The 18,297-nt window shown below is 38.0% G+C and overlaps 1 protein-coding gene across 12 annotated transcripts in view; it reads left to right on the top strand.

Annotated features, from left to right (window-relative positions):
* Positions 1-18,297, top strand: part of Vmat (Vesicular monoamine transporter) — a 111,260-nt gene that overhangs the window by 60,797 nt on the left and 32,166 nt on the right. For 11 of the 12 annotated variants that reach the window (XM_073957632.1, XM_073957628.1, XM_073957630.1 and 8 more), the window contains one exon: positions 7,953-8,505. In XM_073957632.1, coding sequence (XP_073813733.1) covers positions 7,971-8,505 — 535 coding nt within the window. In that variant the 5' untranslated portion in view covers positions 7,953-7,970. Of the gene's footprint in view, positions 1-7,737; positions 7,759-7,952; positions 8,506-18,297 lie in introns of those variants that run through there. The other variant, XM_073957627.1, reaches the window with a different exon arrangement.

The raw sequence follows: 18,297 nt of genomic DNA, 5'->3' as shown, positions 1-18,297 counted from the left end.
CAAAAGTTTTGCGGAGGAGATACTAAAAGGAATGGATCGACATTGACCGTTATGGAAGTGGATCTCCAGCCACAACATATGATGCCATAGGGGGTTTTTACACTCTTCGGGCTGTTTGCTCAAGAAGTATGGACTTGCCCCTAAAAAACTTTTACCAACGTAATTGAAGCAGCGAATACAAGTTGCTTCAACAAAAATCAAAGTGATTCGATATTAGGTCTTAAAGTGAACTTATCCGAAATTTTGTGTAGGAGGTACCGGATGGAGTGGACCAATATATGGACTTTGAACCTGATATATATCTGGTAGATATATTAGGATGTGTAAAGTAAAGATCAATTCGGCCACTCCCTTCAAGAGTTACCGTATGAACAATTTTTCCGAACATTTGTGGGGGAGGTACCTGAAGGAGTGGACCGATATGGCTTATCTTCAAACTTAAACTATGTTTGGACAAAATATTACTAAGGCCCTATGTTGGACCGAATCGGCAGATTCGTTCGAGGGTTATCTTGCGCTCCAACCACCTCACACGGTGTCATAGGGGGTTTTTTGCAACTTTCATGCTATTTTCTCAGGAAGTATGGACTTGCCCCTGATGAAACTTGTACCGTCGTATAGAGGGCAATGAATACAAGTTGCTAAAACAAAAATCAAAGCGATTCGAGAGATGACCCTAAACTGAACTTTTTCGAAATTTTGTGTGGGAGGTACCCGAAGGAGTGGACCAATTGAGACCATATTGGAACCTCATATGACTCTGGTAGAAAGTTTACGCTATACAAAGTATGGACCAAATCGGTCACTCCTTAAAGAGTTATCGTGCGCACAAACTTTGCGAACATTTTCGAACTTTTGTGGGGGAGGTACCGGAAGGAGTGGTCCGATGTAGCTCATCTTCGAACTTAAACTAAGTTTGGGCAAAATATTACGAAAGCCAAAATTTGAACCGAATCGGTTCATCCGTTCGAGAGTTATCGTGCGCTCCAGCCAGCAGGACAGACCGACAGACAGACGGACGGACATGGCTAGATCGACTCCAAATTGTCTGAAACACATTTCGTCCAAACATACTTGGGGTCTAAAACCATTATTTCGATGAGGCACATTTTCATCGTATCAAAGTGTATATACCCTCCTTAGCCTAAAGGCTGAGGGTATAAAAACAACAAAAATCGCCGGAGCGCTTTTTAAATAAATCGCGATTTAAGTTGAGATTTTTAGGGGTTGTTTAGGTTTTCACGATTTTGCTTAGAGACCGCAAGTCCTATCAAAATGGGACTAAAGAAAATGTTGTAGCTATAAAAATTCTCTACAAAATATAGAAGTTCAAATCGGGACAATGCAGTGACTGTATCGCCCCCTTATAAAACAATGTCATGATGGGTGCGCCTTAACTAACTTTTGATGAAAACCGCTTACACAGGGAAAGTTTTTGTGAATTCTGAAACAGCAGTGTTCATAGATGAGAAAAATCCAAAAACAAAAAAAAAAATCGCTGAAGGGATTTTTAAATAAATCACGGTCAAAATCCACATTTTTAGGTGTTTTTTAGGTTTTCACGATTTTGCTTGGAAACCGCAAGTCCAATCGGAATGGAGCTAAAGAAAGTGTTGTAGCTGTGAAAATTTTCTAGAGGATTGACGTTTATCATTTGTTCCCAGCCTGTGCCATTTGTAAGATAAAGAAGCTCAGTTTACATTTTTAGGTTTTTTTGTTAGGGTTTCGCGATTTTACTTGAATACGGTAAGTCTTATCGATATGGGACCTGAGAAAATCTTAAAGCTGTGAAAATTCTATACAAGACTGGCTTAAGTAACTTATTCTAAGTTGTAACAATTTTTAGATATATAAGTTTAAGTTGGGAATTTGCAGTCATTGTTTTATAAGGGGGCGATACAGAATTGAATTGAATTTGAATTGTCCCAATTTGAACTTCTATATCTCAAAAACGGTAAAAGCCACGAGAATACCATAAAGGTCAATCTTGTAGAGAATTTTCATAGCTACAACATATCCTTTAGACCCATTTTGATAGAGCTTGCGGTTTCTAAGCAAAATCGTGAAAACCTAAACAACCCCTAAAGATGTCAACTTAAATCGCGATTTATTTAAAAAGCGCTCCGGCGATTTTTTTTGTTTTTTGATTTTTTCCATTTAAAATTGTTTCAAGAGCACCGTGACAACTGATGTCGTTTGTAGTGTTTACGGCGGTGCCGAGGAATACGAAGTCTTTTACTACCTCAAAATTATAGGAACCAACTTCAACAGTTGGTCCGAGCTCAATGAACGCATTGCGCGTCGACACCATCCACTTAGTCTTCTCGCGTTTTACCGCCAGATCCACTTTAGCAGATTCTCCTTCGAGCTTCATAAAGGTTACTTCTTTTACTGATCGTCCCATGATGTCTATATCATCAGCATAAGCAAGTAACATGTGGCTATTGGTGTAGATTGTGCCACTTCTTTTGACGTTTGCCTCTCGTATAAACTTTTCTAGCAGGATGTTGAAAAGATCACACGAAAGGCTGTTTCCTTGCCTGAAACCTCTTTTGGTACAAAACTCTTCGGAGAGGTTCTTTCCTATTTTAACTGAAGATTTTGTGTCAGTTAGAGTCGTTTTACAAAGCCGAATGAGCTTTGCGGGGATACCAAATTGAGACATGGCTTGGAATACCTCTAAACGTAGCGGGCTGTCAAAGGCTGCTTTATAATCGACAAAATCGACAGGTGTCGATCTGCACCTCTTGGGTCTTCTCCAGGATTTGCCGCAGGGTAAGTATCTGGTCGATGGTGGACTTGCAAGGTCTAAAGCCGCATTGGTATGATCCAATTATCTCGTTGACCATAGGCTGTAGTCGTTCGCACAATATCCCTGACACGATATTTTAGGCAGTAGGGAGTAGAATTATGTCCCTATAGTTGGAGTATAAAGTCTTATCTCCTTTCTTATGGACGGATGCTCAGGGTCCAATCGCCGGGTACTCGTTCTTCCTGCCAGATGGTGCTAACTAGCTGATGCATACACCTTATCAGCGTGTCGCCTCCGGTTTTAAACAGCTCGGCTGGTAGGCCATCAGCTCCTGCTACCTTATTATTCTTCAGTCGGTTTATTGCTGTCTTTACCTCAACTTGGCTGGGCGGTATACATTCAATACCATCTTCTGGGATTGGATCTGTGGTATATTCGTCGACTTCGCTACTATTGGATACCAACAGTTTGGAAAAATGCCCTTTACATATCCTTAGCACACTATCTGTATCAGTTACCAAATTACCTTGCTGGTCTCTACAGGAGGATGTGCCAAAGCCATCAGTTTGATGTTACACTCTTTGGTAGAATCTTCGGACTTCATTCTGGCTCCTGTACATCTCTATTTGTTCACACTCCCGTTTTTCCATCTCTTTCTTTTTCCTGCGGAAGAGACGTTTCTCCCCTCTGCTTTTCTTCCGATACCTCTCTCGTGCGCTACACGTTGCTACGGATTATAAAGTAGCCATATATGCCGCATTTTTCTCTTGGGCAGCAGCACGACACTCCTGATAATACCATGGATTCCTTGGTGGAGGTCTCTGGTATCCAAGTATGGATTTTGAGGCTGTTTGCATGGAGTTGGCAATGTTTTGCCATTGTCCTGATATGTTATCGGGACGAGGAGAGCTTTGATTAAGCCATTGTGCCAGTTGAGTGGAATATGCTGTGGCTATCTGTTGCGATTGCAGCTTACCGATATCCAACTTCAGTGTTGTGTCTGTTCGCACTTTGTTTGCAACGTTAAATCTGATACGTACCTTTGCTGCAACAAGCTAGTGGTCCGAATCTATGTTTGCACCTCGAAACGAACTTAAGGCCAGAACAGAATCAATCGTCGCTTGCTTTGCTTGCCTCCCAAACGTCAAATTGTAAAGGAATGTCAGAGTCTCCTAAAGGGGAACGCAGGCGCCCTTATAATTTGACATTTGGCGAAGTCAGCAAAGCAAGCGACGATTGATTCTGTTCTGGCCTTTACATTCAACACGGTCGATGCATGTCTTCCATCTATCACAACGTGATCAATTTGATTTCTTGTTCTTTGATCTGGCAGGTGCCCTTATGAATATCGAGATGCTTAAATCTGGTACTGCTTACTACCATGTTTTTTTGCAGCTGCGAAGTCTATCAGCCTCATACCATTGTCAGGTGTTTCGCTGTGGAGACTGAATTTTCCGACTGTTGGGCCAAAGATATTCTCCTTTCCAATTTTGGCATTAAAATCGCCTAGTATAATTTTAATGTCATGGGCAGGGCAACGGTCATAAGTTTCTTCTAAGCGCTCATAAAATATATCTTTGGTCTGTTCGTCCTTGTCTTCAGTGGGAGCATGAGCGCAAACAAATCTGATGTTGTAGAATTTTGCTTTTATTCGAATTGCGGCTAGTCTTTTATTCACTGGTTTGAAGCTGGAGACCAGATGTTTTAACCTCCGACCAACTACAAATCTGCAACCAAACTACAAATCTGCAACCAAACCCAAAATTTTAACGTTCTTTTGGGTTAACGCGGGGCACATTTTAGCTCACTACCTTTAACTGGTGTTAAGGCAGCGAACCCAGGTGACACCACGGGGAGGTCAGTGTCCACTTGAGATGAGAGAGGGACCAAGATAAATCCTGGACTTTGCCATGTTAAAGCCGGTCAGGACCGTTGCTTGGTATCTTACATCCATTTTCTTTAGTAGAAAATTGATTTTACTCAAATTTTCATAATTCGGAACAATTATAACAGCTTTTTTAAACTGCCATACTCTCTTTAAATTGGTATAAATGAACAGATTTTTATGGGAGACCGATTTTAGTAACTTAATATTTAATTTGCTCAAGAAGTATGGACTTACCCCGTAATTGCCATCGTAATTGAGGCAGCGAATGCAAGTTGCTTCAACAAAAATCAACGTGATTCGATAGCAGGTCTTAAAGTGAACATGTATCCGAAATTTTGTGTGGGAGGCACCGGATGGAGTGGACAAATATAGTCCATATTTGAACCTGATCTATATCTAGTAGATATATTAGGATGTGTATTTGTAATACACTTGATTATTTTATCGACCCATTTTCACTTTTTCAACTGTTATACGAGGCATCAAATTATAAAATTGGGTTAAAAAAAATCTTATAATTTTATTAGTAATGTTTGGGAAATCTTGTAATTGTGAATTTTTCTGTGGATATAATATTTTTCTGCTAATATAACAGTTTCCGCCCTTGTTACTTCGGGGAATAACGGTGGTTATTTTTTTTAGCAATTTTTTAACTTGCTATATTATTGCACATCAGCTCAAAACGTATACATTTTGGATGAAATGTCATTCCACAATTAATTTAAAAAAATAAAGGCTGTATAACAGTTTGCAAAAACTGTTATACTCTAGTATAACACTTTAAAATGTATGCTTTTTGATAGAAAACACTTTCTACAAGTTTTTTTTTTTAAATTGGACCAATTATAACAGTTTGCGGTAACTGTTATACTGTTACACATTGGTGTTAAATGTATAAATTTTGATGGAATAGCACTTTTAGAAACGATTTTTTTTTTATTTCCAATTAATTTATTTTTTGAAAATATGATATTTTATTCTAAAGTGTACTTACATTCCCATCTGGACATTTAGTTATTTGAAATAAAAAATAATTATTATAAATAGAACTAAAAGCATACTACTTTAGTAGAAAATTTATTTTACACGAATTTTTATAAATCGGAACATTTATAACAGCTTTTATAAACTGCTATACTCTCTTTAAATTGGTTTAAAATTAACAGATTTTTATGGGAGATTGATTTTAGTAACATAATATTTAATATCAAATAATTTGTAATACACTTGATTATTTTATCGACCCATTTTCACTTTTTCAACTGTTATACGAGGCACCAAATTATAAAATTGGGTTAAAAGATGCTTATATTATTATTAGAAATGTTTGCGAAATCTTGAAATTGTGAATTTTTCTGTTGGCATAATATTTTTCTGCTAATATAACAGTTTTCGCCCTTGTTACTTCGGGGGATGTTTGGGGGAATTACTTTTTAGCAATTTTTTAACTTGCTATATTATTGCACATCAGCTCAAAACGTATACATTTTGGATAAAATGTCATTCCATAATTAATTTTACAAAATAAAGGCTGTATAACAGTTTGCACAAACTGTTATACTCTAGTATAACACTTTAAAATGTATGCTTTTTGATAGAATATTAATTCTACATGTAATTTTTTTTTAATCAGACAAATTATAACAGTTTCTTGTAACTGTTATACTGCTATAAATTGGTGTTAAATGTATAAATTTTGATAGAGTAACACTATTATAAACGATTTTTTCAGTTATTTATTTTATTTTTTTAAATCATGATATTTTATTCTAAAGTGTAGTTACATTTCCATCTGGAGATTTAGTTACTTGAAATAAAAATTTTCTAAGGATTATAAATAGAACTAAAAGCATACTACTTTAGTAGAAAATTTAGTTTAGTCGAATATTTATAAATCTGAACAATTATAACAGTTTTTATAAACTGCTACAATATCTTTAAATTGGTTTAAAATTAACAGATTTTTATGGGAGACCGATTTTAGTAACTTAATATTTAATAACAAATAATTTGTAATACACTTGATTATTTTATCGACCCATTTTCGCTTTTGCAACTGTTATACAAGGCATCAAAATATAAAATTGGGTTAAAAAATTCTTATAATATTATTAGAAATGTTTGTGAAATCTTGAAATTGTGAATTTTTCTGTGGATATAATATTTTTCTGCTAATATAACAGTTTCCACCCTTGTTACTTCGGGGAATAACCGTGGGAATTTTTTTTAGCAATTTTTTAACTTGCTATATTATTGCACATCAGCTCAAAACGTATACATTTTGGATAAAATGTCATTCCATAATTAATTTTACAAAATAAAGGCTGTATAACAGTTTGTACAAACTGTTATACTCTAGTATAACACTTTAAAATGTATGCGTTTTGATAGAATATTAATTCTACATGTATTTTTTTAAATCAGGCAAATTATAACAGTTTCCTGTAACTGTTATACTGTTATAAATTGGCGTTAAATGTATAAATTTTGATAGAGTAGCACTTTTAGAAACGATTTTATTCATTTCCAGCTATTTTTTTTTTTTTTGAAATCATAATATTTTATTCTAAAGTGTAGTTACATTTCCATCTCAAGATTTAGTTATTTGAAAAAAAGTATCTAACGATTATATTAATACCTTCAAATAGAACCATGTATAATGCTGTAAACAAACTGTTATAAAAATTCAATTGCCTTTACGTGCTTACGAATTGATTTTTTTGTTTTTGAAATATTTTAATGTGTTTGCTTTTCAAATAAGAACAAAACACAATTTTGTTCTGGTCTGCCACACAATAAAGGCATAACAATTTTTTTAACTAAACAATTTTTTTATACAAAAAATGACATAAATATTTAAGATATGCATTCCCACGAAGAAGGAATATTTTCAGTTTAAGCGACGTATTTTTTTATATTTTCCAATTGCTGTTTAAGGGATATTAATCTCATACTAAATCTATAAATCCAAAATATTATTTCCACCCATCTCCTCAATTAGAAAATTTTCTATCCTCTTTGCAACTCCTCTTTTAGCTATTGCTCATTGCTATTTGACTTCTGATTTTTCCTGTATTTTTTATTCGTTCTTCATTTGCCAGCTAATAGGATTACATGGGTATGATGATATTAAAATGTAATCAAATTAAAGCTTATTACTAGCTAAATATCCTCGAGCAACAGCGACATGTTGTCTACCATAGCCACCCCCTCATTAATTTTCAATGACCTCCCCCCAAAAAAGTTCAAACATAATTAAAACAAGATTTTCGTTTTGATTAAAACATTCTCTTCTTTTTCTTCTCCTTTTAGTAACAATTCCATAACGCAATGCAATCGTCTGAAGCCGGTGGTGGACTAAGACAGCAACAGCATAAAACTTCTTCATCGAATTCAGCAACAGCAACCGGCCTCAACGAAACGACAACAACAACAACATCCTTCACTACCAATACACCGAACTCAACAGCACTCAACAACGACACACCGAGCAAGAATCCCTTCAAGCAACATTTACAGACACAACAACAACAACAGAATGGCAGCAATAACACGGACGGACTCAATGCCAGCGAACGTGGCGGCAGTAATTATGGCGGAATCTTGGGTGTGGGCGCAACAACACCAGCCGATCCAAAAATGACCTCACCTTCACGGGCAGGTGGCGGAGGTGGTCGGTCGGGAGGTGGTGGTGCCGGACCACCTATACCACCACCAGATCATCATCGACAAGAAGATTATAGAGCTGCCGGGTCCTGGGCCGCCTTAAAGAATTGGATGATTGGATGGCGTGGTTCTAACCGTTTGGTATTGGTTATTGTTGCCATAGCCCTGCTATTGGACAATATGTTGTTGACAACAGTTGGTAAGTGAAGGCAAGAAGCTTATTTTCCATCATTGTTATGCTTGGCAATAAATGTTAACAATCATTAAATTCTTTACGGCTGAATTCCCCTAAGGGTTTTTATAAATAACCAACCACAATTATGGTAGAGGTACAAGTCAGCAGTGCTTGATTAGCTGTCAGGAAGCACTTAAGATAATGAGCTAAAATAATAGTCATCATTGTTAATGAAGTTGCATTGTAATGGAACAGTGGGACGGAAACATAAAAAAAGAATTGATGGTCTAAGAAATCTTAATTCAGACAAGCTGAATTCCTGACTTTCTTTTGAACGGCGAAAGAAGAAGATTTCCTCTATTCAGTCAGGTTGAATTGACTGAAATCCCGAAGAATATCACGAGTTTGCAAAATGGCCTCTCTTTCGAAATCTACAAATTTAACACAATTTCAAAACAGTATAACAGTTAGCAAAAACTGTTATAATTGGACCGATTTATGAAATTACATGTAGAATGGTTTTCCTATCGAAAATAATAAATTTTAAAGTGTAATACCAGAGTATAACAGTTTGTCCAAACTGTTATACGGTCTATACAGTACAGATTTCCTGTTGACACCTTAATTCAGCCAGACTGAAATGAAGTTTACCTAAGGAAACCCTAATTCAGCCAGGCTGAATTGCAGATTTCCTATGGAAACCCTAATTCAGCCAGGCTGAATTGCAGATTTCCTATGGAAACCCTAATTCAGCCAGGCTGAATTGCAGATTTCCTATGGAAACCCTAATTCAGCCAGGCTGAATTGCAGATATCCTAGGGAAAGCCTTATTCAGCCAGGCTGAATTGCAGATTTCCTATGGAAAACTTTATTCAGTCAGGCTGAATTGCAGATTTCCTATGGAAACCTTTATTCAGCCAGGCTCAATTGCAGATTTCCTATGGAAACCCTTATTCAGCCAGGTTCAATTGCAGATTTCCTATGGAAACCCTTAGTCAGCCAGGCTGAATTGCAGATTTCCTATGGAAACCCTTATTCAGCCAGGGTGAATTGCAGATTTCTTATGGAAACCCTTATTCAGCCAGGCTGAATTGCAGATTTCTTATGGAAACCTTTATTCAGCCAGGCTGAATTGCAGATTTCCTATGGAAATCCTTATTCAGCCAGGCTGAGTTGCAGATTTCATATGGAAACCCTTATTCAGCCAGGCTGAATTGCAGATTTCCTACGGAAACCCTTATTCAGCCAGGCTGAATTGCAGATTTCCTACGGAAACCCTTATTCAGCCAGGCTGAATTGCAGATTTCCTATGGAAACCCTTATTCAGCCAGGCTGAATTGCAGATTTTCTATGGAAACCTTTATTCAGCCAGACTGAATTGCAGATTTCCTATGGAAACCTTTATTCAGCCAGGCTGAATTGCAGATTTCCTATGGATGCCTTTATTCAGCCAGGCTGAATTGCAGATTTCCTATGGAAACCAATATTCAACCAGGCTGAATTGCAGATTTCCTAAGGAAACCTTTATTCAGTCAGGCTGAATTGCAGATTTCCTATGGAAACCTTTATTCAGCCAGGCTGGTTTGCAGATTTACTATGGAAACCCTTATTCAGCCAGGCTGAATTGCAGTGTTCCTATGGAAACCCTTATTCAGCCAGGCTGAATTGCAGTGTTCCTATGGAAACCCTTATTCAGCCAGGCTGATTTGCAGTTTTTCTATGGAAACCCTTATTCAGCCAGGCTGAATTGCAGATTTCCTATGGAAACCCTTATTCAGCCAGGCTGAATTGCGGAATTCCCATAGAAACCCTTACTCAGCCAGGCTGAATTGCAGATTTCCTATAGATACCCTTATTCAGCCAGGCTGAATTGTAGGATTTCCTATGGAAACCCTTATTCAGCCAGGCTGAATTGCAGATTTCCTATGGAAACCCTTATTCAGCCAGGCTGATTTCCTATGGAAAACTCAGTTAAAGTTAAAGAATTGATTTAATAGAAAATTCTCTCAAACATCTTTTGTCACAGACAATTGCAATGACAGAAAAACTTCAAATACTTGCAAATGACACAAAGACCATAAGTATGTATGTATGGGGATTTCTCTAGTTCTTCGGTATCTTCCTCCATGACTTCTTCAAATTCAAAGCAACAGTTTTGTGACAAAGCATTTTCTTTGCCAACAACTTGTTGAAACTTAAATGCGCAAAATAAGCAAAAGAAATGATGCAAGAAAATGACAAAAGGAAATGGAAGTCATTCAAAGCTAGAAAAAGTAACAAAAAGGGAGAAAACAAGACTAGAAATCTCGGTAAGTTAACAACAATCCTCTTTCCTTTGAGGATTGTCTCCTTACCCAACCCTGCTGCCATTTATTATTATGGCCAGGAAATCCATCACCAAGTATAATAAACTTTTACCTTAAGTGGCCACATTAAAGATAAATCTAACGTAACGCAACCTCATGGCCCCAACTTCTTTATATGCTTATCGAAGCAAGGCAGGACTATTGTAAGGATAATCAACTTTTGTGTTAAGTTCAAGTGTGAAATGTCTTGTTAAACATTTGTTTTGCTCTTGGCTCCATGCTACCTACATACCTGATAGCACGGTCGAGAAGGTTAAGGGTGACTAAAAGCATTTCCCTTTTATCAAATCACAGCCATCAGCATAAATATGCTTTATGTTATGTGTGGAAGTTAGCCCGGCATACATATTTATGTGTGTTGCAAAATTTATTCATATTATTCCGTTTGAAAACGTGTGTTTTACCACATTTCCCATTCGCAGGAAATTTTTGTTTTTATCTGGAAAATTAATTTCATTTGATGATATGTCATGATACCTTTTTTCTACAGAATGGTGGGGTGAGAGAGAGCAATATTGACTAGATTAGAGTTTATGGGTAGTTCCTTTTTATATTTTGTATAATAAAGCAATGAATTTGCTTCCGAAGCTGTTAAGGGTGTGAAAATCAAATTTCATCCCAAGTTTGGTAATAAATCCTTGACGGACAACTTTAGGAGGGGCTGAATAAAGGTTTCCATGGGTAAACTTCAATTCAGCCTGGCTGTATAAAGGTTTCCTTAGGTAAACTTCAATTCAGCCTGGCTGAATAGAGATGCCCATAGAAAAACTTTTATTCAGCCTGGCTTAGTAGAGGTTTCCATTGGTAAACTTTTATTCAGCTTTTCTGAATTGTTGTCTTCAGCATCTTATTGATCTCTGCTAATGGCTTTATCTCATAAATCAATTCCTGCAATTAATTAATAGTCTCAATCAAATTAATTGAAATGCCATTTGGAATGTGTTAGCTTTTTTTCTCTATTATTTCCTCTGCTACTCCTCAACCACTCTCTACCCCTTAGACAAACAGTGTTTATCACCGCATTATTTGTCTTGTTAACTGTCAATTTATTTGCTATTCCTCTCTTCTTTTGTGTACTTAAAGCCACACAAAGCCATTGGCTTGGTGCGGAGTTTATAACAAGGGAGCAATTTAAGCGTCAATACAACTAATCAATGTTTAAGTGGTGGTACTTGTCCGCCTGCCATACGCATAGCAATACAAACGATGGCAAGCGATTTTATTAATAGCTTCAAGTGTAACCACCCAGCCAACTACTTGGAATCTGGTCATAGGCAGAATGTCTAAAAATCAATTAAATTAACACTCCAATCCTTTTGGGAAAATGTGATTTGGGAGAATAATTTCTGGAAATTTCGAATGAATATACTCCAAGAACTAATTTGTTTGGAAATAGACAATAGATGCCCCTCAACGAACCATACCATCCATTCATCTATCATGACAATGCTTTAACCTTTAGCCTTGACGTAGGTTCCACTTAACAGCTTTGTTTTAATAACAGAAACACACGCCGTTAAATCATACCTCAGCGTGTAGATACCCACTCTGAATAAACTTAATTGTATAATTATAGACACGTTAACACATGTCAAGGTAGAGAAAGAATATTAAGTTAAAAAGCAAAGAGTTAGAGAAGAGTTTTATTTAGTATGTATGACACATAGGGAAAACTTCGATTTAGGCTGACTAAATAAGGGTTTCCATAGATAAACTGTCATTCACCCTGGTTGGATAGAGGTTTCCTTCAGGTAAACTTCAATCCAGCCTGGCAGAATAGAGGTTTCCCATAGGTAAACTTCAATTCAGCCTGGCTGGATAGAGGTTACCACAGGTAAACTTCAATTCAGCCTGGCTGGATAGAGGTTGCCATAGATAAACTTCAATTCAGCCTGGCTGACGTAGGGGATGGAAGATACCAAGCAACGTTCCTGACCGGTTTTAACATGGCAAAGCCCAGGATTTATATTGGTCCTTCTTTCATCCCAAGTGGACACTGACCTCCCCGTGGTGTCACCTGGGGAACTGCCTTTAACACCCGTTAAAGGTAGTGAGCTAACATGTGCCGCGCGTTCACCCATAAGAACGTTAAAAACTTGGGTTTGGGCGTCGGGTTAGTAACCCTCCCCTAGAAAAAACAGCCTACTATGAAAAAACGAAAAGAAAATCAAACCCCTCTAAAGTTGACGAACCCCACGTTTTAAGGACAATGATCTGTGAATCTGCACCTGGAATGTTCGCACTCTTTATAGAGAAGGTGCAGTCTTCGCATTGGCAGACGTACTTGAAAAGTACAAGGCCGATATTACTGCCATACAGGAAATACGATGGATTGGAAAAGGCGTCACAACAACACCTAAAGGTGACGCACTGTATTATAGCTGCCATGACGTAAAGCATGAGTTTGGTTGCGGATTCGTAGTTAGTCGGAGGCTAAAACATCTGGTATCAAGCTTCACCCCAGTGAATGAAAGACTTGCTGCAATTCGAATAAAAGCTAAATTCTTCAACATCAGCTTTATTTGCGCTCATGCTCCCACTGAAGAAAAGGACGAACAGACCAAAGATATATTTTACGAGCGCTTAGAAGAAACATATGACTGTTGCCCTGCCCATGACTTTAAAATCATTCTAGGAGATTTTAATGCTGCAAAAAATATGGTAGTTAGCTGTACCAGATTTAATCATCTCGATATTCATAAGGGCACCTGGCTGTCTCCAGATCAGAAAACAAATTGATCATGTTGTGATAGATGGAAGACATTCATCGAGCGTGTTGGATGTACGATCGTTCAGAGGCGCAAACATTGATTCGGACCACTACCTTGTTGCAGCAAAGGTACGCACCCGCTTAAACGTAGCAAACAAAGTACGAACAGACACAACACGAAAGTTAGGCATCGGAAAGCTGCAATCATAACAGGTAGCCACAGCATATTCCACTCAACTAGCCCAATTGCTTAATCAAAGCACTCCTCATCCCGATAACATATCAGCGCAATGGCAAAGCATTGCCCACTCCATGCAAACAGCCGCAAAATCCATACTTGGATACCAGAGACCTCCACCAAGGAATCCATGGTATGATCAGGAGTGTCGTGCTGCCACCGAATGAGAAAAATACTTTACAATCCGTAGCAACGCGTGGCGCACGATATAGATACAGGGAGAAAAGGAGAGAGGAGAAACGTCTTTTCCGCAGGAAAAAGAGAGAGATGGAAAAGCGGGAGTGTGAAAAAATCGAGATGTACAGGAGCCACAATGAAGTCCGAAAATTCTACCAAAGAGTCAAGCATCAAACAGATGGCTTTGGTACAGGCACATCCTCCTGTAGAGACCAGCAAGGTAATCTGGTAACAGATACAGATAGCGTGCTCAGGATATGGAAGGAACATGTCTCCAATCTGCTGGTATCCAATAGTAGCGAAGACGATGATACCACAGATCCAATCCCAGAAGATGGTATAGAATGTATACCGCCTGGCCAAGATGAGGTAAAAACAGCAATCAACCGGCTGAAGAATAATAAAGCAGCAGGAGCCGATGGCTTACCAGCCGAGCTGTTTAAAACCGGAGGCGACGCGCTGATAAGGTGTATGCATCAGCTAGTTAGCACCATCTGGCAGGAAGAACGCGTACCCGACAATTGGAACCTGAGCATCCTATGTCCCGTCCACAAGAAAGGAGATAAGACTGTATGCTCCAACTATAGGGGCATAAGTCTACTCCCTATTGCCTACAAGATCGTGTCAGGGATATTGTGCGAACGACTAAAGCCTATGGTCAACGAGATAATTGGGCCATACCAATGCGGCTTTAGACCTGGCAAGTCCACCATTGACCAGATATTTACCCTGCGGCAAACCCTGGAGAAGACCCAAGAGATGCAGATCGACACCTACCACCTTTTTGTCGATTATAGAGCAGCCTTCGACAGCCCACTGCGTTCAAAGGTATTCCAAGCCATGTCTGAATTTGGTATCCCCGCAAAGCTCATCCGGCTTTGTAAAATGACTTTAACTGACACGAGGTCCTCAGTTAAAGTAGGAAAGAACCTCTCCGAAGAGTTTGGTACCAAAAGAGGTTTCAGACAAGGAGACAGACTTTCGTGTGATTTCTTCAACATCCTGCTGGAAAAGGTTATACGAGAGGCAAACGTCAAAGGAAGTGGCACAATCTACACCAATAGCCACATGTTACTTGCTTATGCTGATGATATAGATATCATGGGACGATCAGTAAAAGAAGTAACAGATACCTTTATGGAGGTCGAAGGAGAATCTGCTAAAGTGGGTCTGGCGGTAAACGGCTGGAAGACTAAGTTGATGGTGTTGACCCGCAATGCGTCCATTGAGCTCGGTCCGACTGTGGAAGTTGGTTCCTATAATATTGAGGTAGTAAAAGACTTCGTCAACCTTGGCACCTCCGTAAACACAACAAACGACATCAGTTGTGAAATAAAAATAAGAATTGTATTGACCAATAGATGCTACTTTGGTTTATGTAAGCACTTTAAAAACAAAGCCACATCTTGTCAAACAAAAATAACGCTCTACAAAACACCTATACTACCCGTGCTGATGTATGGCTCCGAAGCCTGGGTACTTGCACAAGCAGATATGACAGTGCTTGGTGTGTTTGAGAGAAAAATTCTTCGAAAGATCTACGGACCAATCTGCGTTGACGGTGAATATCGACGTCGCATGAACCACGAGCTGTATCTGCTATACAACGATATCAGTATAGATAAACGTATCGAGATGCAGCGATTGCGTTGGCTAGGCCATATCATAAGAATGAGCGATTATGAACCCGCTAAAAAGGCGTATAAATACGGACCTCTTGGCGGTGCACGCAAAATTGGCAGGCCAAGGAATAGATGGCGCAAACAAGTGGATGATGAGATGAAAAGGCGTGGTATCCCAGAGTGCGAAGCAACAAATAGAGAGGAATGGAGATCTTTTCTTAGTTCGGCCGATGGAACAAATGTTCTGTAATGGGCCAGCTAAGTAAGTAAGTAAGTATCGACTTCAAGTTCTAAGGGCCAAGAAAGTGATGAAGATGATGTGGATTGCAATGCGGAACAAGCGATTTCCACAAGTAATGAGGAGCCATAGGATAATGTTGAATAATATTCCGCAAAGAGTGAAACTAAGCCAAGCCGTCTTAAAAACCTAACTTTCATTCTTATCTAAAATTAAACAATTTTTTTATGCAAATTATTTAAATTTTATTTAAATCGTTGTGAATATGTGAACAAGAAGAAAATAGTGAGTGGAAAAATATTTCATTTGCTTCATTATTAATTTGAGAATTTTTTAATAAAAATATATCTTTGCAATCTTACATTATAATAGATTTAATTGTTGCTGAAAAACACTATATTAAGCCAAGCTAAATTGAAGTTTGAAGTTCAGTCATGTTAAATTGAAGTTTACCTGTGGTAATCTCTATTCAGACAGGCTGAATTGAAGTTTGCCTGTGGTTACCTCTATTCAGTCCGTCAAAATTGAACTTTACCTGTGGTAACCTCTATTCAGCCAGGCTAAATTGAAGTTTAACTGTTGTAAACTCTATTAAGCCAGGCTGAATAGAAGTTTACTTATGGTGACCTCTTTTTAGCAAGCTTGAATACAAGTTTACCTGAAGGAACCCCTATTCAGACAGGCTGAATTTAAGTTTTTCTTTGGAAAACCTATATTCAGCTAAGCTGAATAGAAGCTTTACATGTGATAACCTCTATTCAGCCAGGCTAAATTGAGATTGACATGTGGTAACCTTTATTCAGCCAGGCTAAATTGAGATTTACCTGTGGTAACCTCTATTCAGCCAGGCTAAATTGAGATTTACCTGTGGTAACCTCTATTCAGCCAGGCTAAATTGAGATTTACCTGTGGTAACCTCTATTCAGCCTGTATAAATTAAAGTTTACCTGTGGTAACCCTTATTCTCCCTAGTTGTCTCTCGTATGAGATTTTTTGATGCCTTCATCCATTCACAATGAACTGTTCTCGCCTTCTCATACCGATCTTTGTAAATATCCCTCAACTCGCCAAGGTAGTTATTGAATTCCGATGATATGACATAGACACAATATAGTTCTGTAGCTGCATAGGTCAGATACAAGAGTTGATAGAATGTTGACAATATTGCCACAAGATAAAATTTTAATTCCGGTGGTTTGTGGGTAATCACTTCGTAGAAATATATCGAATGCCATGCTGAAAATATTACCAATACAAAGAATATTCCCGTTGTGCAACAGGTCATGGTAAAAGCTCGACGATAAATTCTGGTCACATCCATACCCAGCATTTTAAATTCTTCGATCAGCTTTAAGAAAACATTAATTGATGAAACTTCTTCAACGCTGCCAAACAACAGAGGTGTGATGATGATAAACGTGATGAAAATGCTTAACAGACGTAATACGAGATTACCCAATGCCGAGACTGAAGAGTTCCCTACCATGGGTTGGGAAAAATTATGCCAACTTTCCCAAATTGAAGTAACATTGACATAGGTGAAGATCAGCAAATGTAGTATGGTGTAGCTCAGCTTCTTGCAGGAAATGTGAAATTTGTTTTGGTGACGTCATAATGGAATGGAAAGAGACCACCATACTGTAGCATGGAAATACAAATACCACAAGCTTCTGGTAGATTCCTTGGTGTACTGCACAGCCTCATGTCTTAACCGTTTTAGAAGTGACCTCTTTCGAAGAGCGTTTATGACTAAATTCAGCTATGATGCACCTTATTTAACTAGGCTGAATAATATTATTTATATTATTATCCTAAGTGACATTTACTAACCGTCAAATGGATGAGTTATGGCTTGAAACTTTAAAAGGACATCCTCACGTTTTAATTGAAAGCAAATGCAATTAGCTGTGGTTATTTAAAATGCCATCAGTTCTCCTAGTTAAGTCATTAGCTAACGCTCAAAGATGTCTGTTGTTCAAATCGAATGCGATGAAGCTATGCAGTACACCAAATTTAAACGAAACTTATGGCATAACCTTATTTCTGATACGGGTTTATGTTGTCTTTCCTTTTCAATTTAATGAGGTAAACAATAATTCTTTTTTGAAGTTTACCTATGGTAACCTCTATTCAGCCATGCTGAATTGAAGTTTACATATGGTAACCTCTATTCAGCCAGGCTGAATTGAAGTTTACCTATGGTAAACTCTATTCAGCCAGGCTGAATTGATGTTTACCTATGGTAATCTCTATTCAGCCAGGCTGAATTGATGTTTACCTAAGGTAATCTCTATTCAGCCAGGCTGAATTGATGTTTACCTATGGTAATCTCTATTCAGCCAGGCTGAATTGATGTTTACCTATGGTAATCTCTATTCAGCCAGGCTGAATTGATGTTTACCTATGGTAACCTCTATTCAGCCAGGCTCAATTGATGTTTACCTATGGTAACCTCTATTCAGCCA

This window comes from Musca autumnalis, unplaced genomic scaffold, assembly GCF_047663935.1.
Source record: "Musca autumnalis isolate F117 unplaced genomic scaffold, ASM4766393v1 scaffold_5, whole genome shotgun sequence".
In the NCBI taxonomy this organism is placed as follows: domain Eukaryota; kingdom Metazoa; phylum Arthropoda; class Insecta; order Diptera; family Muscidae; genus Musca; species Musca autumnalis.
Note: the sequence above shows the minus strand (reverse complement) of the source record. Positions and strands in the feature narration are given on the sequence as shown.